This window comes from Lissotriton helveticus, chromosome 6, assembly GCF_964261635.1.
Source record: "Lissotriton helveticus chromosome 6, aLisHel1.1, whole genome shotgun sequence".
Taxonomy (NCBI): Eukaryota; Metazoa; Chordata; class Amphibia; order Caudata; family Salamandridae; genus Lissotriton; species Lissotriton helveticus.
In genome coordinates, this window is record NC_136067.1 from 650255764 (window position 1) to 650281430 (window position 25667).

Below are 25667 nucleotides of genomic sequence, written 5' to 3' on the forward strand. Positions count from 1 at the left end.
TGATGCATGCATATTTGGTGGTGGAATAATAATTCCTTATCTAGTTTTAATTGGCTTATCTTTTTTAAAGAAATTCTTAACTCTCTTTACGAATGACATTTTTCTCTCACCTCCGTACATTTTATAAGGTCTGCCCCTTATCATCTGTTCTCTAGCAGACCCTAAGTATCTTTATCAGGTCGGGTTTCTGTAATTCCTGGATTTAAATACCACATATATTTTGGAAATTTTAAACTTGTACGATAACACTCAATTTTGCAGTGGCGGCTGGTGACATTTGAAAGTGGTGAGGCGTAAAAATTGCAGCTAAGTGCACTGGGGTGACCGAGAAAATTTTGAAAACAAAGGGGCATATTACCTAGCAATAGCGATATTTATCACTAAGCAGGGTTAGCGGGAATAATGTTATCGCCGCGCTACGACGATTTTTATCGCTGAGATACCTTGCTATCATCAAGGTTTATCTCAGAAACGATAAAAATCATTCGAAATGCGTGAATATCTCTGGGAATACAGCGATATTCACACATTATCGTGACAATGCTCTTAGCCATGTTGTCCACCTCCCATTGGATAACATGGCTAAGAACTGCTCTGGGCAGGTGTTAGCTTTTGGAGATATTCGCACTTAGCGCAAATATTTCCAAAACTACCCCTTTGTAGGTAATAGGAGATAGCGATGTTAGCGACTGTTTTCAGTCGCTAACATCTTGGCACGCCCACTTTGCATGTCATTAGCGATAATTATCGCTGACATGCAAAGTGGGCCCCTAAATGCCCGCTATCGCCTACAAGCTGTCGCTAACTGATGTTAGCCACAGCTTGATAATAGGGCGAAAAAATTATCGCTGCATTAGCGGGAAAACGTCCCGCTAAAGCGGCGATAATGGCCCTTGGTAATATGCCCCTCAGTGCCCAAACGGCACCTTTATAAGCAAATGTGAGAAAGCAAGAAGGTTAATGAAGCAATTATGAAAATGTAGTTATGACATCAATAAAGAGTTTCCATATATTAACGAAGGTAGCTGCTTACTCAGTATAACCACCGAACTTCATAACAGATTTTGAGATATGGTTTATAAACATAGTGTGAACAAAAGTGATGCTAAAAGCAGAACGTGCAGACAAGGGGGGAATTAAGGAGTTTAGGAACAAACAACAACGCAGTGCAAAAAAAAAACAGCGACTAAACACTGCAGGACAACGGGACATGGGAGACTAAAGGGGCCTGAGCCCCAGAGTGGAAAAGGTGTGTAGGAACAACAGCTGTTACGTCAGCGCTCTGGGGACATTTGATTAATTCGTGCCAGGTAGCATTGCCTGTTGTGAGCATGTTTCAATCGACTCTGGCCACTTTTAAGTTGACTTTGCAACCCCTGCTCAAGACTGTTGTTCTAACAAAGGCTGGAAGGGGACCACGATTATCTTAGCCCTGGGGGATTCCCGCATTCATTCATTGCAAGCAGTTTTGTCTTTACTGGGCACCATTTAAATTTATTTTCAATATGTTTCGATGTGTTTCATTCACTATTCCGAGTGAACCTTAGTTGGTGTCAGTGCTCTGGCCCTGCTGGGACTCACCTCAGCGTAAAGGTAGAAGAAACCAACAGAAACGTTGGAGAAAATGAAAGAAAAGGTGTGAAAGTATGTGGAAGGTGAGACGGGGACCACACCAACACTCTTTTGTGTGTTCTCCTGATCGAACAAAGGGGAAATGAGCATGCAAAAGAAAATGTTATGGATCGACGCCCAAACCAGTCCACTGTAAGCAAGACACGCAGTTATCAAGCTTCCCAAATCCACAGGGCATTATCACAGCCAGCCCAGATTTTTGGGGCATTCTGCTACTTGTAGCCCTGAATTTTCAATGGGCTAAACAACAGATCTTCAAATAGCAAAATGTAATGCATCAAGTGGGGCCTCCTGTGATTTTCTTTCTGCCCGAGACAAGACTGCCATTCCATGGAATCTGTGCTTTTGTTTATGCCCTGACAAAAGATTTGCATTTTATTGCTTGCATTTGGAAGTTGCTGCTGTCACCAAACCACTTTATGTAGGCTGCAAGCCATTTGCAAGGTCATAAACAAAGACAGCGTACATGCTTCAATTGACACTGGTGAGGCACAGGGTCAGGAAGCAGAAGAAGATAGAACAATGGTTAGCCTCTAACTACGTATTCTTGACAGGAAGACAGTTGCCTTTTAGTCCGAGCATTTTTGGCTAGCACTTACCCTCGTCAGTAAACCTCTTCAGACCGTAATTTAAATCCATACTTAAAACAGGGAGAACAGGTGGCACAAACGTTCGCCAAAACATCATTTTTTTGGTGCATCTCTTTATATATCTTACCAACCATAAATGTACCTAGGCAAGATATAGAAAAAGAAATGCATATTAATCATATCCTTCTAGGTACTGCCGAGCCCCAAAACTTTGAGTAGTCGAGATATTTTGGACAAGAATTAAAGGCACATAAGGCTCATGTCACCTGCATCTCTGGCACTCTTGCTCCATTATGTTTCTCATATCTAACTATGCTTCTCGGGGTGCATGCCGGCAGCATTTTAGTGGAGCATTTCTTTCTTTTATGGCATGTTAATAAAGCACAAACTCGACCCAAAGGTATTGGAGCAATTGTAGCAACTGGAAAGGGTACGAGTGTCTTACCCTACCTTTGAAAATCTCTTGAGTTCAGAATGGAGGTTCTGTTTGACACAAGAAGAAAGATAAATCATGGACAACAGAGTACTCAGCACTGGGCTGCTTATAAAGACTCGTATGTACCCATTTAGGTGGTGTACATGTGTTACCCCAGCAAAGCACTTCATATGACATTATGTTACACACATAACATAACCAGACATACTTTCTTTGTAGGCACGCCAGTGATGGGGAGATTAAGTGATTTGCCCAGAATCACAGTGATGTTGAGCCAATGCCAAGACTCGAACATGGCTGGTTCTCCAGCTCCACAGTCGTCAGTCAGCATCTCTGGCCATAACAGCACACCACAACGTTTCCCCCAAAGTGATCATAAATTAATTATATGAGATCTAAACACGTCACACTTGAAAACAGAACAAGAATGTTATCAGGGGAGGGAGGAGCCTAACCCGCGACCATGATGGCCGCCTGATCCCTCGGCTCCGCCGACCCTCTCGTTCTTCTCCCGAAACGCTGCTGATCCTGCATGTTATCCTGCCCGCTTGTCGGCGTCCCGGAACCGTGAAGCGCTCCTGAGTCCGGCGGTGTGCTCCCCGGCGCTATCCAGCTGTCAGAGGCGGCGAGGTGTCCCGGTCTTTATTTCAGTGCTGCATTGCCGAGGCCGGGTCTTTGTTCTCCGGAGGCTGCCGTCCCAAGTTGCAACAACGGCTGACATTGTAGCAGGACGGGGTCGGCTGACGGTTTGCTAATGCCGCATTGTTTTCCTTGCTACAGCGAGCCGCCCGCCTTCATTCTCGACTTGTGTCTCCGCCGTAGAAGATATATTCTACCCTCTTTCCGGCTTGTGGACGGCTCGGAGCGTCTTCTTGTTCTCCAGCACTGAGACGGCTGCCATTTTGAACTGGGCGCTCTGCTTCTGGGACTCTCTACCCCCGGCGGCCATTTGGGGTACCCATAGCGGTTTGCACGGCATTGTCGCCGGGTATCAGGCGAAGGGGACCGTCCCGCTACTGTACCCCCTGGAGTGGCAGTGATTTGCGGATCGGCTACTGGTGGGCTGCTGATGTGATGGCCGACGGCGACCAGTCTCGAGGGATACGGTGTGACCCAGCGCCCAGGGTGCGCGAGACGGCAGCGCCCTCTTATCCTGCGGCGTCCCTCAGGATTGCTGATGTTATGTATGCCCTGGGTGATCTACATGTAGCTGTGCGTGACATGGCCCTGGACCTGGAATGCCGACTGGATATCTCTGTGCTTGCAGTGCCCTCGGATGGTCATCCTGAGCTCCATGTGCGGTACACTTCGCCACATCCTGTGTTTTCACGCGACTACCAGTCTGCTCAGATGTACTTGACGGTGCTGGAGAAGAGAGATGTGGTTACTGCCGTGCTACCCAGTATTGATGTGGAGATGTATGGAGATCTCGGTCCTCGGCAGAGGCAAGAGGTTTGTGTCTGGACGCCTCGCCACACGGCCGTTTCGATGCTTCATCGCCGGTCTCTTTGGCCCATCTTGGAGTTGTTCCTGCGGTTTTGGCCGGCTGCCCTTCACACATTTCGATTGTGCATTGCCCCTACTTGGTTGGACGTTCACCGCTTAGCTCTGAGGTGGACGGACTTTGGTGGATGGCATTGTGCTCTGCAGTGGAACTTTCTTTTGTCTTCTCCGTCCAAGATGGCTGCTTTGGAACTGTACTCCGTCGACATACTGGATCGAAAGGGACAAGGTTGAGGATGTTTTTCCCTTTTTGCTGCATCCGGTTGTATGCATTGTTGGGATTGTAATGGACACTTGTGGGATCTGCATGTTGGTCGGGTGCTGGTTCGGGGTACGGGGAATGGTGGCCGAGGGTAAAAGTGCTGATTGTTTTGGTCATTTTCCTGGCCCTCCTCCGGTCTTTTGTGATTTCTTTTCCTTCTTTCTCTTGCTTCTAAATTTCGGGTACTCTTGGGGCGACAGACACACTGCTAAGGGGGGGTAGGCCGTAGCCTCTGCATGCGTGTAGGGTGGGGGGTGTTCTTTCCTTGTTAGTTTCAGTTACTATGGCCCTTATTTTTCTTCTTCCTTTCTTTTATTCTTTTCTTCTCTTCTTTCTTCGGGTCAAGGGGTGGATTGGTGAGTGATGGGTCTTGGCTGGGGTGTACCATAATGTTTGCTCGTCCTTTCTCCTGTGCTACTCTCCTCCAGCCTTTTGTTTAATAGATAATGATCGTGAATTTTTCTGAATACTGTCGCCCGTCTCGGTCCTGGTGCGGATTGTTTGGACTTTGATCCTTCTTGGCTCCTACTACTTTGGATTTCGTTTTAAAAAACTTTAAAATTAAACCTTCACTTCTCCTACCTCTCGGCAGCGCAACTACTTACAGTGTAACTTGAATTAATCTTGTTTGCTTTGATATGCTGCTGAGTTGCCCGATTGCTTGCTATTGGGCTTTAATCGATTTCGAGGCCGGCCTCTGGGTTGTAGGCCCGTATTTGTTTGCCGATATTCTCCAATAAAGGTTTTTAAAAAAAAAGAATGTTATCAGGGAGAGGATGTGTGCCATCCCTAAGAACATTCTTGTTCTGTTTTCAAGCGTGATGAGACTAGTTCTCTTATAATTAATTTCAGATCACTTTGGGGGAAGAAAGAGACACAGCAGTCCGGGCTGACACGAAAAATACCTATAAACCATGCTTATGGAACCTGTTTCGTATGACAATCACCCACTTTGTAGCCAGCTATTCCTTCTAACATATTATTTAAAACGTTCACTTCCCTTCCTGCATCACACGTAGAAAGCGCAGTACACAATGAAACTTCTTTCCCAGTCAGGAGCCTACCGAGTGCTGCTTTCCTATTAGAACTCACAATATAGCTGGGTGTCGGTCAATTGTTCATTCAGCTTTATTCAGCCTTCTTATTGAGCCTGGGGCGATGTTGCGAAAAACGCGTCAGCGTCCGATCACGCTCCTATGTATAGACATGGGGCACTGTTTTGAGCATGCGCTGCAAGTCTATGGAGTTCTGAATGTGTGAGAAGGCTGAAACGAAAAGCGCCCATCACGCATGCACAATTCAGAGATGGAACTCTGCAAATACCCCCTCCCCTCTACTGCTGACATGCACAATTTGCCTGTTAGCAGCACAGGAAGTCACAGTCACAGATATAAAAAAACTAACAAAAAGACAATTTAGTTAATACTTTTCCGACATCGAACCTTCAAAGAGCAGGTTCACTTTCTGTCAGTGCTGAAGCTTGTGGATCGCCGCTCTTCCGCCCTCTATGCTCCAGCCGCCGCTGAAATTTTGTTTACAAAAATACTTCCAATACCAGCGCGTCTTTTATTTTTATCCAACCAATCAACAATGTGGTTTCAAATATCATTAACCAATGATTGTGCGGCTTTTCTCGTGAGACGAGTTCCCACGCTCCTGTGCTCACCCCTCCTTTACACTTACTATCCCAGCTACACGCTCGCGGTCTTAAACCAATACCAGCGCGGCTCTGAGTGACGTCAGCGCAGCTCCGCAACTGACTCCCTCCTTCGCAAGGTAATACAAAAAACCTAATTCTTTTATTTTAAAGTGCAAATTTTATTAATTAACAACGTAAAAACATTTGCCACTGTACCTGAGTGACTAAAAAGGAAAGATATTTCACTGCGAGTAAATCCCTTCCACTTACTCTTCATATACTACGAGTAGATCCCTTCCGTCTACCCTTCACGCAAGCATTAGAGAACCTGATACTCCTTCGGACTTATCCACTTCGGGATATATACTAAGGCAAAAGTTTCATTAGTGAACCCCTTTGCTATCAAACAAGCTCAGACGAACCTGCTACTCTTTCTGTGTGACCCTTTCTAGGTGACATCACACTAAAGGTTTTGCTAGCAAACTCTTTGCTATCATTTATTCACACTTCCATACTGAGAAACCCTAAATAGTGCTTCCGGTTTTACCTAACCCTGCACTAACTTCCTCTAAGTAAGTGACCTCACTGCAGTGTGGCTTCCATTTACCACCCGCTATTCTGCCCCCGGGGATTCCAGACAATACATATAACAGGTACGAACAATCTTGGTTAATTCATAAAATCAATACAGCATCAACAAAATCAATAAAATTTCAATAACATTTCAGGTAATATCACATTTGATCGATCAATAATTAACAAACTACCTAGCTACCTATTTTAACTAAACCCTAACCTTACCTCTGCTACCAAAAGAATATACTGATAGAGCGCGCAGCACTCATGAATTTACTATACTCACCTGGGCCCATAATCAATAACTCATGAGTTAATCAGGTAACCTTCGCTCTACTACCAGTTATTTTTACCTACTAGGTCCTATACCATTGACTTACCAGTCCTTGTCACTGGTACCTGTAAATCTATTGGATCAGGGTGTTAGCATAATAGGAAAAATACATTTGCACTCATATAATAAACCACAGACTTGGGGAGATTTAAGTTCTTTATCTAAATTTCTTAAATGGTCATGATCCACAAATTAAACACGAATAGACTCTCAATAATGAAGATCAGAATCAAAATATAACTATGCAAAAGATGTATTAAACTGATTTCGATCATTTAGCAATAGGGAAGGTAAAGAAAGGGAACAGAAAATACGATCAAACATATAAGCATTTAACAAAAGGGAAAGGGGAAAAAAGGAACATATGTCAAACTTTATCAATAGGAAGGGTAAAGAGAAGGAACATAATATGCAAGCACTATTATCAAATATGTAACATTTAGGGAGGGTGAGAAAAAGGAAACAAAACAATGACAAACCCACACAATTTTTATATTTACCTAAGAATGGTGTGAAGAACTAACCCTGGCCACAGGTCAGTTTAAAGGACAGAACCCCGAAGGTTGCAGTCGCCAGTAGGCTTGTAGGTGCAGATCAGAATCAGGACAGGTAAAGCCAAATTGGATCAGGACAGGACCACCAAAGGTTAAGACTGGCACCCGCAGTTAAGTTGCAACGCCTGCGCTACTCCCTCTCTGCAGCAAACAGTCAAACCCCGATTGGGTTATCGGTTTCCCCAGCAAAGTGCTTCGCCAGCACTTCAACTTCCCAGAACCCCGATTGGGTTATCGACTCTTCTGACAGAGTGCCTCGCAGCCCTCTGCTCTTGGTCATCAATTGAGTGCGTTGGGTCAGTGACAGGTCGGACAAGTCGGACAATTTCTCTAACTAAGCCTACGCTAGTTATACTATTTTTCAGGTCAGTGTACCACCCCCCAATGTTGCAAGTGTAAGGATCCCCAATTTTGATTGGACAAAGAATGAGGAGAGGCCATCACACCACACAAAATTTTGATACTTCAGTGTTGAATATTAATTTTATGTTCCCGCCCATCAATTTATTTTCACATGACATCTTTATTCCACCCAACAATGGATGTTCTATTGGTAAATACATTGTTATAACATTGTAGAATTTTGAGTTCAATAGTTCATGTTCACAGGAGCATCTTCTAGTCAGTCAGCTCCTTGGCTGCAGTCCAAAGGTCACTGTTCCAGAGACTTGAGACTTTCGCGCAGTCATAGTTTCAACAAAGATGGAGTACAGCGTTACACATTAGGCCAGTTTTCCGTGAGTGACATGAAATAGAAAAGAAACAGTTTTAGAACACAGAATGAATGAATACACTGTATATCATGTATCTCTACTCTATACCCATTATTTTATATTTAACTATAGCATTAGGATTAAGCAGAACGAACAACTTGGCAAAAGCAGCAGTGCAAGCGTCTTGCATGTGAAGACATAGAGCAACCATATTAATACTACTGCGCAGAAGCGTAAAGATTCCCTCCAAAGCAAAGAGTACGTCATGTCACGTGAGTATGACAGACGCATGCGCAGTAGAAACCCTCGTGTAGCAGCAGCCATCTTAGATGCAAGCGTATTACGGTTAGTAAAACACATAAGCAAGCTTCTCTCGTACAACCAATGTTTATGTAAAATGCGATTTTAGTAAAACAAACTTGTTGATTAGTGCTTTTAACGTTATTCGAGGTTCATGAATACAAGCAAGTCGCTTCATGAGCGATTCCTTGCTCCATCACTAGTATATAGTTCCTAGTTCCCTCGCTCCCTTTAGGATTGCATCCTTGTCTTTATAGGTCAGAGCTTTGACAATAAGTCCCCTTTGGGAGGGATCCGGGTTGTGGCATCAAAGCTCGATGGTTTCTCTTCAGGAGGAAGCAATATGTAAACTGTTCCACTGGAAGCCAGGATGTAATCCATGATTTGAGGAACTTTTCAGCTGAGGAGCCCTTCACTTCTTCTGGGGATCAAACAAATTGAAGATTATTCCTCTGGACTCTGATTTCTCCATATTGCACTCGTTCTTCTAGGGCATTGATGGTTGAGGCGAGCGGTGAGACGATTTTCTGACGTTCATTAGATATATCCTCTAGGGTAGAGATTCGCCCCTCATCTCAGTGACTCTCTCTGCGACTTTGCTTGGTTCTTGTCTCAGAAGCTTAACATCCGTGCTGACTTCTCCAAGTTTGGTTTCAAGGGCCTCATGAGACGCTTGCATCACCTGGACAATGGTATCCATTCCTGGGATGGTAGGAGGGGGAAAGGGCAGTGGTGACCAATGCATTGCTTCTAGGCTGGGCCGGCCATCTGGAAGAGGTAGACATCAGAGGTCTCTGATCTCCAACGGACACTCAGCTTCAAATGAACCCTCTGGATCTGAGGGTGATTTGCTTGGCATTGAAAGGTTTCTTACCTTCCATCAAAGGGAAGCTTGTCCAGATATTTACCTACAACACTACCGCCATGTGGTACTGCAACAAGCAGGGCAGAGTGGGGTCGTGGACTCTGTGCCAGGAGGCCCTGGACATGAGTGGATCAAGAACTCTTTCTGCTTGTGAACACCTGATGAGCTCTCTAAACACCAAGGTGGACAAACACTGCTGTTGATGCCTCGCAGACCACGAATGGCATCTGCACCTTGATGTGGCACAGGGTCTCTTTCAGGACTGGGAAGAACCTTGGATAGATTCTATTCACCACTGTGACAACATGCAATGTCAGCACTTCGGCAAGCTGTGGTTTCTAAAGCGTCTATCGTTTAGAGACGCATCCACTAAGACTGCTATGCAGGACACCTGTACGCCTTCCCACTGATACCATCCTTCCTCAAGGGCTCAAGTCATCCTGGTGGCTCCAGATTGGATGAGGAGAGTATGGTATCCAGAACTCCTGAACATGAACATCTGTCCTCCGATCAGACTGACCTTTTAGGAGGATCTGCTTTCGCAGCAACAGGGCAAGTTCCAGCACATACTCCACCTTCATGCATGGATATTAATCGACGAAAGATGAGAGAATTCGACCTGCCTCCTGAAGCATGTGACATCATCTTGCAGCCTGGCACTCATCAACTAAAACTGTATCTGCCTGGCGTTGGGACACGTTTGAGGCTTGGTGTGCTGAGAAACACGTTGACCTACTTTGTGCATCCCTGTTCAAAGTGTTTCTATTTGTTTTGTTCTTAGTCTGGCAAGTCTTTGCTCTGGGCACAGTGGAGGGGTGTCTTTCGGCCATCTCTGCATGCTTGCGGTTGCGAGACCACCCTTCCCTCTTTAAGTCACTTGTTGTGAAATACTTTTTGAAAGGTCTTCAGCATTTGTTTCCTCCCAAAACTTTCATTATGTTCCAATGGGTTCCTAATTTGGCTTTATCCTTTTTGATGTGTTCTCCTTCTGAACCAAAGCATAACTGATCCCTTGGACTTTTCACAATCAAGACAGTCTTCTTGGTGGCCATCAAATCATCCAGGAGAGTTACAGCGATGCAGGCTCTTCCTGTTCAACCTTCATACACCAGCTTCTTCCCAGACAAGCTGGTTCTTCAAACCAGGGCCTCTTTTCTGACAAAGGTTGTGACACTTTTCCACGTGAGCCACAGCATCACACTGACGACTTTCTTTGCCCCACTTCACCCCTACAAGGAGAAAGAGAGACTCCACCATCTGGACCCTAAAAGTGCATTGTCATTCTATATCGATCACACCAAAGGACAACACCAGGTGAACAGTCAGCTCTTTGTAGAGTTAACTGGAACAAAAAAGGGGAAAGCAGTGCTAAAACAGGTCATCTCTAGATGAATCGGACTATGCCTTAAGATCTGCTACACATTAGACAAGATATAATCCTCTGAAGGCTCGCAGGCCCTTCCACCAGAGCCAAAGCTAAATCTGTTGTGTAGCTTGTAGAGTTACTGTTCTGGATATCTCAGGCCGCTACGCTGGCATCCTTGTGCACCTCTACCAAACACTAATGCCTCGATAGTCAGGTTCATCATGACGGGTCCTTAGCCTGGTTGGTCCTCCAAGACTGTTTGGTCTAAGCCTGTTTGGGGTGGTATATTCTAAAGTAAGGAATCTCTGTTTATGGTATATTTTCTGTTTTTGAAAATGCTAATAAAAACATTTAAACTAAAGTAAGGAATCTGCGGCTAGAAGTCTATGAGATGAACAGGTTACTTACCTTCGGTAGCACCTTACCTGGTAGAGAGTCTGTCTAACTGCAGATTGCTTACCGACCCTCCCATCCTCCCTGTTCTGCGACCTGGGCTTTTCTGTCTACAAGGTGTTTGTAAGCCCTTAGAATCTGCACCCTGGTCGATCAGCCTTCTGCTATGGCTCTCTGCTTCTGGCATAGGAATAATCACAAAAAGAAACTAATGTCAGTGCGCTGGGGTGGCGCCTATTTAGGCTCTGCACGCGTCACATTTGATGAAGACTACACCTACAATGCTGACGTGGAGCCATTTGATGCCACCTACCAGCGCGCAGGGGTATTGCTCAATATTTTCTATATCCAGACTGACACCTGGGACATATTCTAGGGTGAGGAATGTGGCTAGATGGAGTCTATACCAAAGAAGGAGTTACTGAAGGTAAGTAACTTATTCGTTTTGCTGCGATATGTGGTCCCTCAATCAATAAAATAATTTAAAACACAATAAGGCACATTCGAAAAGATTTGTTTAAAAACATGGAGTTTAGACGCTGCATATATGAGCCAAGTGCAAAAATCATTACATCTGAAGATTCTCAATAGGGCGCCTTGCCCTGAAGATTCTACCACTAGGTTAAAATCCCAAAGGCTTCTAATTGCCACCTCATTTTAAATCCATGACAATTGTTTAGTCCATTCTGTTTAATAATGAAGAATGTGCTCACTCTCTTACCACAAGATGCCACTTGCATGACTCAAATAAGTTGTTAAAAACAGTGATTTTTTTCTATATTCTGCGGTGCTTATTGAAAAAAAACGTTTCACCATCTGGATTTGTGATGCTTTAGCAAGTGGACACGTATATGATATGCCTGCTAATGTCTTTTGCACATGTTGTAATTGTACAATGCATAATACAACTTCATAGGCATAGACTGTATAATGCACGAATCAAAGTAAATATTGTTTATGGGTGTCTCCTAAAATGACATTCATTGGTCAGTGTCTTGTAAATGTGCTTCCCCGCCTAGGCGATAAAAAGTGCCATGGATTCAGAAGACACCATGGGGGACCAGCTTTCAGAATCCATCATGTCAGTTGTCAATGATCTGTACCACAAGCGGACTCCGGCACACTGGTGTGTATTAGCGGGAAATGTCTCTTATCCCCCGGAGTGTTCCGCCTCAACCTGGATCAATGAAGTACAACAACACGTGGCACATTTTGAGAAGATTCTACACCTGGTTAGTATTGTCTTTCTATATTGTGATTTGCATGTCCACTGTAGCATCTGTAAGATGAAGTTGAAAAAGAATAATTCTGAAGCGGAATTTAACCTTAGTACCTTAGTAAGAAAGGTAGCAGAACAGATAAGACACAGTGAAATATGTCTCCTCTCCAGCATGGAAAGTGCAGTGCCAGAGAAGAATGATCATTTCACTCACTCTCCCTATGTGAAATACTGGAGGAAACAAGCAACTGTAGTTTCTTCTGTGTGTGCTATCACATGGTATGCTTCAAACTAAAGAGTGACCTTTTCCTGTGGATACAATCAGGCTGTGAAACCTGTGGAATGTTATGCGCTGCATGGAGGGGGTGATCTTGAACACTTTGGGGCATATTTGCAAGCCCCTAGCGCTACCGGAGGCACATTTTTTTATGTGTGGCTTAACACAGCCTTGTAAATATGGCCTTCTGCAACGCAGTTTTCTGTGGCAAAAGGGTGTGGAGTGGGCGTTGCAGTGGGCATTCCCAGCAACACCCATGGCTTTTTGACACTGCTCCACATTTACAAGGATCTGTAAATCTGAGCCAGTGCTACAAACTAACTCCTTTCAAAAGGAGCCATTAATGTGGCGCAACGAGGAGAAATACTTTTATTTCTCCTTGTTTTTTGCTCTTTCTATGTGTGCTGCATTCAGCACACATAGAAGGAGCAAAAGAGCTGTAAGTATTGTTTTTGTGCAGGATGGTGTCCCTTCCTGCACAAACACAATTATGCCAGCAACGCAGGCACCCTCGCACCGTGGTGCAAGGCTGCCTGCGTTGGCACTAGGCTGCTTTTTTAGCGTATGTTTGTTAATACGGGTCATCAAAGCGTTTTGAAAATGCAGCTGCTCGGTGCAGCAAAATTGCATGCGGCATCGTGCTACACCATTTTCAAGGAAATATGCTCCATTGTTCGTCTGTTTGAGGTAAATATATGTGCCCACAGGAAAGAAAGCATTGAACGGATTAATTCATGAGATCTATAATTGTGAACTTACCAAAATTTGAGTGTTGTTTTGTAGTAATTCAGAACCAATAAACATATCTGATAGAAACTTCTAGCTGCAGATTACTTACTTTAGAATTATCGCCAGACTAGATCTGGAATTTTTTCTTGAGCAGTATCCCTGCATGCCGGTAGGTGGCACCTTTTGACTTCACGTGGCAGTACCCGACCCAGAAGTGACATGCGCGGTGCCTATATAGGCACCACCCCAGTGCCCTTATATCCGTTTTTTTCTCTCTGCACCAGTCAGTGCAGATCTGGGAAGAGTTACCCCTTAATTAGTTTTTGACTAACTTTTTTCAATGTTTTAGCAAAGATTTTTGAGGTTTTTTCCTCCTGCTGTGGCAGGAATATCATCCAAGAAGGCCGGCTTCAACCTGTCCGGTTCCTGTCAATGCTCGAGGTCAGGGAAATACCTGAACCTTTGTTATATCTTGAGTTTTGACACCATGCATCGTCCCTGTTTCTCTGTCTCGGCTGCTCAGATAGTGAGAATGTGTTGGGTAGAATGTTGGTGTAGATATTGATGTCATGGAATGTGTGGATTGCTGTGAGGTGGACTGTTAGTTGTATCATGGGCTAAGCAGCAGGGAGGCTGCTCCCGTTGGGGTAAATTACATCTCTATCTCTGTACTTACTTAAAGACTACCTCTATAATAAGAACAATAAACTAATCATCTTTAACCTTACTATGTCTACTGGAATTCCTTTCTATGACACAACAACATTGTTCGCCTCTAGTGCCTCAAGCGCAACCATGACCCAAAGGCCTGCTTCGAATGCTGCGCTGTGCACCCAACGGCCTTGATGGAGCGATCTCTCAAGCTACTGGCACCTTGACATACAACACACAACACTCCAGATCCCAGTCAAAAGGAATGTCCCTCCCGGGAGTGATCATGGAGTCCGAGATCCTTGTCGCACTTGAAGTCGTAAGGCCATTTGAATAGTCCCACCTCAAGAAGTAGAAGCTGAAGCATGCTTCGACGTCACCTCATCCGTTGGCAGATGAGATGAGGGGACGTCACTCAAGGCCTGAATTTGCAGTTGAGCCAGCGCCTGGGATGACTTTGCACCTCACTGAGTTTCCAGGAGCCGAGAGACCCCTTCCCAATTAAAAGAATATTATGAGGCTTTGCCCCTCATATTTGGGCAGCCTTTTCTCTCCAGTGAGCCTTCAGGCCCCCCAGGTTCAGGAAGGGCCCTTACTGGATCCACACCTTTGCTCCGGCGCTAGTCAGGCCCTAGGAATCCACCTATGGATCTGGAACAGTGCTGGTCATGCCGTCTAGACCTTCCCTGGTGCCTGGCTCAAGGTCGTTGCTCCCAGCACTGCTATCCCCATTTATGTCCTGACTCTGACGTAGAGTCTGAGGGCCGTCACCCGACGCCGATTCCAGCATCGACTGGAGCCATGCCTTCCAGGCTGGAGCCTGAGCCCTATTCTAATGGGCTAGAATAATGGGAGGGGTCACTGGACCCTGAACAATACCAGCCTTGTGGCACTTTTGACTGGTGTGAGTATCTGGGTGAAACCAATGTAGTAGACTCTTCTCTAGATACTGGCATGCTTTCTCCCCTACAGTGGCTACAGAGGAGGGAGCTTCCTTTGTAGTGGTTGTGAGGTGCACGACTTTGGCCCTGGACCTCAGCTTGCCCTCATAGGTAGTCAAGACAAATGTCTTTACAGAAGTGATTCAGCCGGGAGTTTTCCCATTAGAACCGATTCTCCCTTTAAATGATGCACTTACTTACATCCTGCTTGGGACTTGGTCTAAATTACAAGGGCTCCAGTGAACAGGACCAAAGCCCGTCGCCACCGCCCTGCACATGGGAGCCCAAACTTCCTCACCCGAAACCCCACCCTGGAGAGCTTCGTGGTCCTAGCCTCCACCTCCCACATAAATTCTGGCACATTCCTATCCGCACAGCTGGATTGGTAATCCAAGAGGCTGGCACTGTGGTCCATGAACACCACATGCCATTTCTGGCCGTTATTCTCATGCTATGTGGGATATGGTTGCGCAGGTGCTGCCAACATTCCCGGAGGAGGCCAGGGCCGTACTCTCCCAGGCTATTGCCAATGGGAGGGATGCAGCGCAGTTCACAATTTGATGTGGACTAGATACAACAGACTCACTGGGTAGAGCGGTTTCATCAACAGTGGCTTTATGACGCCATGCCTGGTTGAGGACGACTGGCATTTTGGGGCATGTTTAAGCATCATTAATGGACATGCCCATTGATGACTACTGTTTCTGCAGAAACAAGGCCGATTCAGCACTGGAGCACTTTAAGGACAGCAGGTCTACAGCAAAGGCCTTAGGCCCCTCATCACCCACCTTTCGCTACTTTTGTGCCATGGAAAGGGTTTTCAGCCATGTCTGTACCCGCTTTGCCACCACAGCATGAAGGCCGAGGACACAGTACCTACCGGCCCAGTGGGTGTGCAGTCAGCGGGTGGATCAGTCCAGGCCCCCCTCAGCAGTCACAGCCTCCAAAGCCTCCTAATGTGCCCTATTACCATCATGGACACCCAGTGAGCAACAGGTTTCATCATCACCTGCCCCACTGGTGGTCCTTAACATTGGACAGGTGGGTTCCCAGATCATCGGTAGGGGCTACTCCCTCCCCTTCGAGTCTACCCTTCCTCCATGCCACCTACATGAAAGAGGCTTATGGAGGAACACCTATGCCTTCTTCACTAGAAAGTGACAACTCTCATTTGGCCAAGGGATCCATAGAGAGGGTGCCTATGCCAGAAGTAGGTCGTGGTTGCTATCCCCGCTACGTTCGGTGCCCAAGAAGGTCAGAGTTCTTGGTACTATCCTAGACCTGTGCTCTATAAATTTCTTCCTCAAGAAGGAGAAGTTGAAAATGTTCACGCTCGCTCAAGTCTTGTCTGCCCAGGACCCAGGAGACTGGAAGGTAGCGTTGGACTTTCTGGATGTTAATTTCCACATTCCCATCCTGTCTGCCCACAGAAGTTACCTGCGATTCATGGTGGACCAGAAGCACTTTCATTTTGCTGTGCTCCCTTTTGGCCTCACCAACTCCCCTCAGGTGTTCACCAAGGAGATGGCGGTAGTTGCAGCTCATCTACAGAGATCAGGGGTACGAATCTTCTCCTATCCTGTAGGCGGCTCGCCCCAGGCTGTCGTCTCCACCTCCAGACTACGACGAACTGCCTGCATTCACTGGGGTTCACTATCAACATGCTGAAGGCCTACCTGACTCCCTCTCGGATGCTCCCTTTCATCAGAGCGGATCTGGACATGGTGCAGTTTCGGCCCTATCCTCCCAAATGGCAAATCCAGGATATTCAGGCTATAATACCAATGTTTCAGCCTCTGTTCTGGATTTGGTGAGATTGAATATGAGGCTACTGGGCCTCATGGTCTCCTGCATCCTGCCTGTGACACATGCCCATTGGCATATGCTGGCTTTGCAATGGGACCAGATCTCGGAGGGAACTGCACAGGGTCTGCATTGGTGGTTAATGAACAGTGATTGGGTCAGTGGTAGACCCCTCTCCCTGCTCCAAACAGATCTGACAGTAGTGACAAATGTGTCACATAAGGGATGGGGCGGCCATTTGGGAGAGATGAAAATCAGAGGCCTCTGGTCTCCAGTGGAATCTGGACTCCACAACAACCTGTTGGAGCTCCGGGCAATCTGACTGGCATTGAAAGTCTTTCTACGCTCCATCAAGGGAAGGCTAGTGCAGGTGTTCATGAACAACACCACCGCCATGTGGTACAGCCACAAACAGGGCAGTGTGAGATCTTGGACCCTTTATCAAGCGGTCCTGCTTCTCTGGACATGGCTGGACCATTTCCCTGGTGGTTCAGCATCTTGTGGGCACTCTGAACACCAAAGCAGATTAACTCAGCTGCAGGTGCCTAGCAGATCACAAATGGTTTCTCCAAACAGAGGTAGTGCAAGATCACTTACAGCAGTGGGGAGAGTCTTGATAAGATCTATTCGCCACCACCAAGAACGCACAATGTCAAGAATTCTGCACACTGGAGTTTCCAAGGTGGCTCTTGCTTGGAGACGCTTTTCATCTCGAGTGGAGCTCTGCCCTCCTGTACTCCTTTCCACCAATACCACTCCTGCCCAGAGCTCTCAAGAAGATCTGGAATGACCGACCCAATTCATTCTTGTGGCTCCAGACTGGATGTGGAGAGTCTTGTATCTCGAGCTGTTGAGCATGGCCAAAGGTCCTTCGATCAGGCTGCCCCTTTCGGGAGGATCTTCTGTCGTTGCAGCAGGCAAAGGGTTCTCAACCCAATCCTGTAAATGCTCAGCCTTCTTGCGCAGAGATTGAGTAGTGACAGTTGACAGATTTCAACCTTCCTCTCAAAGTCTGTAACGTTATCTTGGTAGCCAGGTATCCTTCCACCAAGATGTTATATGCCTGTCGTTGGGGGAAATTTGTGGCATGGTTTACAGAAAGACAGATCGATCCCCTTTCTGCCCCCCTTTCTCAGGTTCTCCTTTCCATCCTTTCTTTTGCTCAGCCGGGCTCTGCTCTGGGAACTCTGAAGGGCTATCTCTCTGCTATTTCAGCTTTTCTGTGGTTGCCGGATCAGCCATCCCTCCTCAAATCCCCTATTCTAAATAGGTTTCTGAAAAGTTTACATCATTTGTTTCCACCTTCTCCCTTTATTATGACCCAGTGGGACTTCAATCTCATCCTCACTTTCCTTATGTGCTCTCCCTTTGAGCCCCTACATAATTGCCCACTCAGGCTCCTTACCATCAAGACTACCTTTCTCGAGGCTATAACATCTGCCTAAAGGTCAGTGAGTTTCAGGCGTTGTCAACCAAGCCTCCTTATCTGAACATCTACCCAGACATACTGGTGATTTGTATGAGAGCTTTCTTTCTCCCGAAAGTTGTCACTCCCTTGCCTACTGTTTATTCTCCACCTCATCCCTCCAAGGAAGAGGAGTGGCTTCACCGTTTGGACCCAAAAGTAGTGTTGTCGTTCTACCTTGACTGCAGACGAAAGATCCGGGTGGATGACCAACTCTGCGTGGCGTATGTCAGAGCGATGAAAGGACAGGCCATACAGAAGAGGACCATCTCACGAAGGATCATACCTTCTATCAAAATCTGCTATGCATTGGCAAAGAAGCAACCCCCCCCCCCCCGAGTGGTTGCCTGCTCTTTCCTCCAGAGCTAAGCTGCAACCACTGCATTAGCATGCAGAGTTCCAGTCCTGGACTTTTGCCAGGCAGCAACATGGGTTTCTTTTCACACATTTAACAAACACTACTGCCTGGACAGTCAGGTCCATTTGGATGGCCATCTTGCCTCTTCGATCCTTCAGGACTTCCTCGTGTGAAATTGGTCCACAGACCCACCTCTGCAGAGCTTGGGTATCTATTCTAAGGTAAGGAATCTGCATCTAGAAGCCTCTATCAGATGAACAAGTTACTTACCTCTGGTAACACCCTATCTGGTAGAGACTCTATCTAGCTGCAGATTCCTCCCTGCTCTGCAAATGAATTTCTAGGGGCATGGCTTTCTCCTTTCCGGTCCTAGTTTTCCACATCAGTGGTCAGTATACTTTGTGGCTTTGCGCTTCTTGTGTGGAAAGTCACAAAAAGTAACTGACGTCAGCGAGTTGGGGTGGTGCCTTTATAGTCATGGCATACATCACTTCCACTGCAGAGGCCAACGATGGTGCCACACGAAGCCGAATGTTGCCACCTACTGGCGTGCTGGGGTACTGCTCCAGAAAAAGTCTGCCACCTGGGGATAATTCTAAGGTGAGGAATCTGCCACTGGATAGAGTTTCTACCAGTTACGGTATTACCGAAGGTGAGTAACTTGTTCTTTAAAACTGTGTCAGAAGAAAAATACATTTGCAAGATTATAAGCTCCAGGAATAATAAAACAAAATGTTTAACTGAAGAACAGTATCAACAGAAACAAATGCCAGTAGTTTCTTATGCTGGATATCCATTCTGTTTAACTCTCCACCCTGCCACAAGCCTACCAAAAATTTGGGTGGTAATGAAAAAGCCTTCTATTTCTGTAACAAGTGCTAAATGCTCCATGCCGTCTGAGCTGTTCTTTCCTGTATGGGTCTGTATAACAAGCTTACTGGGTTCTGAAAATGTGACCGCCTGTGTAAGATTGGCTTAGCATACTTGTCTCTCCTTATGTTTCAGGATACAATGTAACCTCTAATTTGTTTACTAGTTTTTATTAGTATCAGGTTTGACTTTCATATGATTTTATTTTGAACATAACAAACATTTACCTAGCTGGAATATCTTCCTTCTAGAAGTAGGCATTATGTGGTTATTGCCTGCAAAAAATGCCTTTTGTCTATTTAACAGGGCAGAGAGAAAATGCCAAGCTACTGGCTTGGAGCATTCAGGAATCCAAAAGGCCTATTATCTGTGCTAAAGCAAGAAAATATCCGCCAGTATTCAGAACGAACAGGCAATGCTGAACCGATAGTTTTTAAAACAGAAATAACACAAAGGGACAAAGACCATGTAAGTATTTAAAATATTTTAAATAGTATCATAAACATGTTAAGATGACTGTTTTCTGTCGTGTCAAATGACGTAATAACCGATTAAAGGTGCTTATCAACTGCCATTTACTCCTAAGGGTATATAAATAACATTAGTTAACATACGCCATTGTGCTGTTAAAAGAACCCATGCTAATATTGAGGTTTGTTACCTATCATTATTTAAGACAGTGTTCAGGAATTTTGCTGCTACTCAGGCCCCGTCTACATTTTTAGGGCCAATAACATTGAATAATCTAGATTTATGCCTAGGTGCAGATGACCCAAGCAGACTGATAGACTTGACATCTTTTGGCGTGGTTTCCCCTGACTTTTTGATTTCTGACCTCTTGTTTTTTACTTAGCTTTTGCTGGCTTAAGGACTCTGAGCTCTTTACCACTTTTGACCAGTTCTAAAGTGCATGTGCTCTTTTCTAAAATATGTTGACAATTGTTTTATCCATGATTGGAATTTTGATTCGCTTATAAGTCCCTAGTAAAGTGGTGTAATATATACCCATGGGCTGTAAACCAAATGCTACTAGTGGGCCTGCAGCACTGATTGTGCCACCCAGAGAAGTAGCCTTTCAAACCTGACTCAGGCCTGCCACTGCAGGGCCTGTGGGCACAGTTTACTGCCGCCTTGACTTGGTGTTAGAAATGGGATCTCTAGTTGGCAGTGGTTTGCACCTTTGTCCAAGTAGGAACCCTTCTTGCTAGTCAAGGTAAGGGGGAATACACTTCTAAAATAATCCCTGCTCACCCCCTTGGTAGCTTGGCATGAGCAGACAGGCTTAACTCAGAGGCAGTGTGTACATCATTTGTGCACACATACAGTAATACAGTGAAAACACTACAAATGGACACCACACCTGTTTAGAAAAATAAGTAATCTTTATCTATACCAAACAAGACCAAAACGACAAAAATCCACAATACAGTAATCAAAATGTAACTTTTAGAAGGTAAAAACAGTTATGTCGATAGCAAACTATAGATGCAACACTTTCTACACAATGAACCTTGGATGCGTCAAAATCATAAACAAAAACAGCCACAAGTAAGGTGATGTATTAGTTTCTTATGCCCAGGGAAGGTGATGCATTGGATCCTTACTCCAGGGGAGGTGATGCATCAGTTCCTTACTGCCACGCAGGGGAGGTGATGCATCGGTTTCTTACTGTGCAGGGAGGTGATGCATCGGTTTTTTACTGAAGCCCTGGTGTTCTTGTAGACCTGGCGCCCCAGTGCGATGCGTGGGGATCGGAGATGCGGCAGTTCTGGATGCGGCGGTAACGGCGCTGCGGAGGTCTCTCAAGCCGCGGACCTATCATGCATTGGATCTTGCAGCTGCACAGCAGGGCTTGCTTCGGGATCGGTGAGGTGATCCCGGACTTCGGAGAATGGTGCATGGGATTCAGCATGTGGCTATTTCTCCAGCCGTGGGCAGGTGCTGTGTCGGTTTCTTCAGTGGCAAGGCGGCGATGCTTCGGAAATGGGTGCAGATGCATCGCGCTTATTTAGTTGCATCTCATTTCCAGCTTCCAGCAGTAGAAACAACCTCCAGAGGTACAACACAGGAACAGGCACCTCTTGGCAGGCCAGAATTCCAAGCAAGAAAGTTCAGGGGAGCTGGAGGTGAAGTCTTTGTGTCCCTGAGACCTTAGAACAGGAGGCAAGCTCTACTTCAAGCCTTTGGAGATCTTCTTCAAGCAGGATACACAGCACACAGCAAAGTCTTTGCCCTCTCCTTTGCAGAAACGGCCACTGCAGGCAAACCCAACAGCACACAGCATAGGGGCAGTACTTCTCCATCAGCTTTCCCAGCTTTCCTCCTTGGCAGAGGTTCCTCTTGAGTCCAGAAGTATTCCAAAGTTCTGGGGTCTGGGCCCCCAATGTATATTCCATTTGTCTTTGTACTCTTGTGGCAGAGAGTCTCTGTGCTCAGTCAAAACCAGTTCTGTCCTCTCTTGTCCAGCTTCCTGGCAGGAGGTGGAGACAGCATTGTGTAAGGCAGACCAGGCCCATTCAAGTACCAAAAATCTCCTCCCCTACTCTAAATACAGCCCAGGTCTATTCAGCCCAGCCCTGACTCACCCAAGAAAGGCAGGACACACCTCAACCACCTCCCCCAGTTGCTGTCTACAGTGAATGCACATCCCCAGCCCCTGTCACTCCAAAGCCAGACCGTCAATCCAAAAACCAGCAGAGGCACACAGGATGGCTAATCAAGAAAATACCCACTTTCTAAAGGTGGTGTTTTCAAACACACAATATAAAAATCATCTTTACTAAAAGATGCATTTTTATATTCTGAGTTCAGGCATACTAAATTCCAACTTTCTATCTTGTCCCTATGGAACGTTATACTTATAAGATGTTATAAATAAACTCCTATTCTATCCTATGAGACGGATAGCCTTTCAATAGTGAACAACAAAATACACTGTATTTAACTATCAGGATATGTCACACTCATCAGTACATGTCCTACCTTTCACATACACTGCACCCTGCCCACACAGGTACATTGGGCCTACCTTGTGGGTGGCTCACATGTAATAAAAGGGAAGGTTAGGGCCTGCCAATTGGGTGCACTTGCCAGGTCAACATGGCAGTAGAGACTGCTCGCAGACACTGCAGTGGCAGGTCTGAGACCCCTTTGAAAGGCTACTTGTGTGAGTGGCACAATCAGTGCTGCAGGCTCACTGGCAGCATTTGACTTAAAGGCCCTGGGCATACACAGGACGCTGTACTGGGGACTTAGTAGTAAGTCATACAAGCCAATCATGGAAACACCAATCCATATGCACAATTTACAGAGGGAGCATTTGCACTGACCAGCAGTGGCAAAGTGCCCAAAGCATCTAGACCAGCAAAAAATAAATTCAGCACACAGCACAAAATACAGAAGGCAGAGGCAAAATGACTGGGGAAAACCATGCCAAGGATGCCAGGTCTAACACTTGGCATTTCCAACTACTTGCCAAGCCTTAAACTCCTCTTTTATTACCTTTTAGTCACCACTAAGGTAGGCCCAAGGTAGCCCTTAGGGCAGAGTGCTGTATAAGTAAAATGTAGGACATGTACCTTTTTGTTTTACATGTCCTGGTATTGACAACCCCCAAGTTTTATTCACTACTGGGAGGCCTGCTCCTCTCATAGGATAACATTGGGAATTCCTTAAATACCCTTTTAAGAGTAATTCCAGATTGCAGAGGAGTAGCTTTTTCATGTTTTATATAATTGGATTGGTAATGACAAATCCTCTTAAGTGGTAAAGTTGGATCTGGTATTACTAATCTATAAATGCCACTTTTAGAAAGTGGACATTTCTCTGCTCCTCGCTCTCTTGTGCACCATACAGCTGGTCTACACTACACGCCTGATTTGGGGTGACAGCTACACTTTGTGCATTCTCTATAGACAGCCACAAGTACAGGACGCTCAGCTGCATTTGCATTCATCTGCATACTGATGGATCTGGGCAAGGGGTAGAGGAGGAGCTGACACGTACACCTAAATAGGTAGTGGCCTATAAATAAATAAATAGGTAGTGGCTTAGGGTCACACAAAACACTGATTTACCACGCACATGTAGGCTGGCAGACAGAGCTCGGCTGAAAGGAGACTTGTGAACCACAAAGGCTTTGCTTTGTAGTCACCTCCACTCCAAGGACACATTTGGGTATAAATATTGGGTCTATGACCCCCTCTTACTAGTTCATTTTGGGATCCTAAGGAGACTCTGCCAAGAAGAGGAGCTGTGCTACAGGAGGGACTGCCACTTTGCTAACTGCTTTACTGTGTTGGCCTGCTGATTGCTGTGCTGCAGGAGGACTGCCACTTTGCTACCTGATCTGCTTTGTTGGCCTGCTGCCTCTGACCTGGGAGGTGAGATGTACTAGACCTGTTCTTTACAATCCTTTGCAACCTAAGTAACTCCAAGGGCTTGTTGGTTGGCCCCCTATATGGATATCTCAGGGCCATCAAAGAATGAATTCACACAAACGACTGCTGCGAGGCTCTGTCAATCCAGCGTCTGACTCTGCCTGACTTGCCCTCATCCAGTCCTAGGGCTTCGCTGTGTCGGCAGTTGCTTTTGGGTACCCACACACACCAGTGAGGTGCGTTGAGCAAGAACCGCTGTGTCTGCTTACTTGAGCATAGACCATCCTATTTGTCGACTTCACCAAAACCACAGTGCCCGAAGTCAGTGCAGCACTACCTGGCGCACTCTGCTAGCATCAAGAAAAGATGGCTGTCTGCCCTCTGTGACTCCAAAGACTGCATCGTATTCAGCAAGGAGAGACTCCAGCAACGTATGTCCCGATCTCGACTGCACCACTGGAATCCCCCAAGAAAGGTACTGTGCACTCCGGGACATACGAGGTCCCTGCTGCCCACCTTCACTTTAGTGGGAGGCCCGAATGGACCAAGTAGAACAGTCTCCTGCAACCTTAACGTTGCATTCTAACAGTAATAACTTTGGAAATATTGCTTCCCGCTGACCTGAGGAGAAACTCTTAGATGCTTTAATTGGATTTTTATCATTTTTATCTTGTTTTGAAAAGTAAACTAGATACTATTTTCATACCTCATTGTGGAGTCTTTTTTGTAGTGTTTTCATTGTGTTACTGTAACCACATATGCACAACTGCTTTACACATTGCCTCTTATGTTAAGCCTGACTGCTCTGTGCCAAGCTACCAGAGGGTGAGCACGGACCGATTTAAGAGTGTGACTGACTTACCATAACTAGAATTGCGGTGAATACCTCTGCCAACTAGAGATCCGATTTCTAAAAAGTACCTATGCCAGTATTCAGATTCTCACATTGAGCTATAAAGCACTATTTCCCAAACACTATACTTAGTGATAATGATATTTATACAGCACAGCTCTGTGTTAAATGTTTTTAAAGGCTGATTCCTGTGCAACCAGTCAGGGATTGCATATCTGAAGACAGTGAAGAAAGGTAAAAGAACATTCTTCTTTTAGAGCTGCACCAAACCTCATAGGAAGCATGAAACTGCCGCTAAAACGATAATGGGCTTGCTAATATGCATTATAGAAGTCCGGGTTAAATGTCCTGAACATCTAACCTGGGCTTCTATTGGAATTCTATAACGCATATTATCAAGCCATTATCGCCGTTTTAGCTGCAGTTTCCTGCCGCTAAAACAGTGATCATTTTAACGAGGTTCTTGCTAATATGCCCCGATGTTCTTAACAGTTTTCATGCCATGGGCTTACTTATTAGCAACGTGGATTGGTAAGATTAGTTGGGGTCTGGGCCAGCAGCACTGACAAATCTGCTAATGGTGCTGCCACAGTCTGCAGGGCTATAAATTGCCAGCATCCCATGACTAAGGTAGAGTTAGGTCCTTTAGAGAAGTACTTCTCACATGGGGCTCAGAGGAGGTATACAGAGGATAAGTACAGGAATGGGATAGATGGAAGTAGTTGGAAAAGCATCTACTGACACTGTTGATCATTCCATCTCTCCGGTTTTCGATTTGACATCTGCAACACTATCATAATTAGCCCTGAGCAAGTGAGAAGGCAAGGACAGGGCCTCTCTGCTTCAATACAATATAAGGGGAGCTAGTTATTTGGGCAGGCTGATGTGGTGTTATTGGTGCATTAAGAGCCAACACACAAAAGTAATGCAACTCAAAATCATGGCTTAAAAGAATGTCC

General features: G+C 45.7%; 1 protein-coding gene across 1 annotated transcript in view; it reads left to right on the forward strand.

The window, feature by feature from the left end:
- LOC144762435 (dynein axonemal heavy chain 5-like) overlaps positions 1–25667 on the forward strand; it is a 1437549-nt gene that overhangs the window by 1410668 nt on the left and 1214 nt on the right. The window contains exons 108-109 of the mRNA XM_078647616.1: positions 12183–12395; positions 19783–19944. Coding sequence (XP_078503742.1) covers positions 12183–12395; positions 19783–19944 — 375 coding nt within the window. The remainder of the gene's footprint in view (positions 1–12182; positions 12396–19782; positions 19945–25667) is intronic.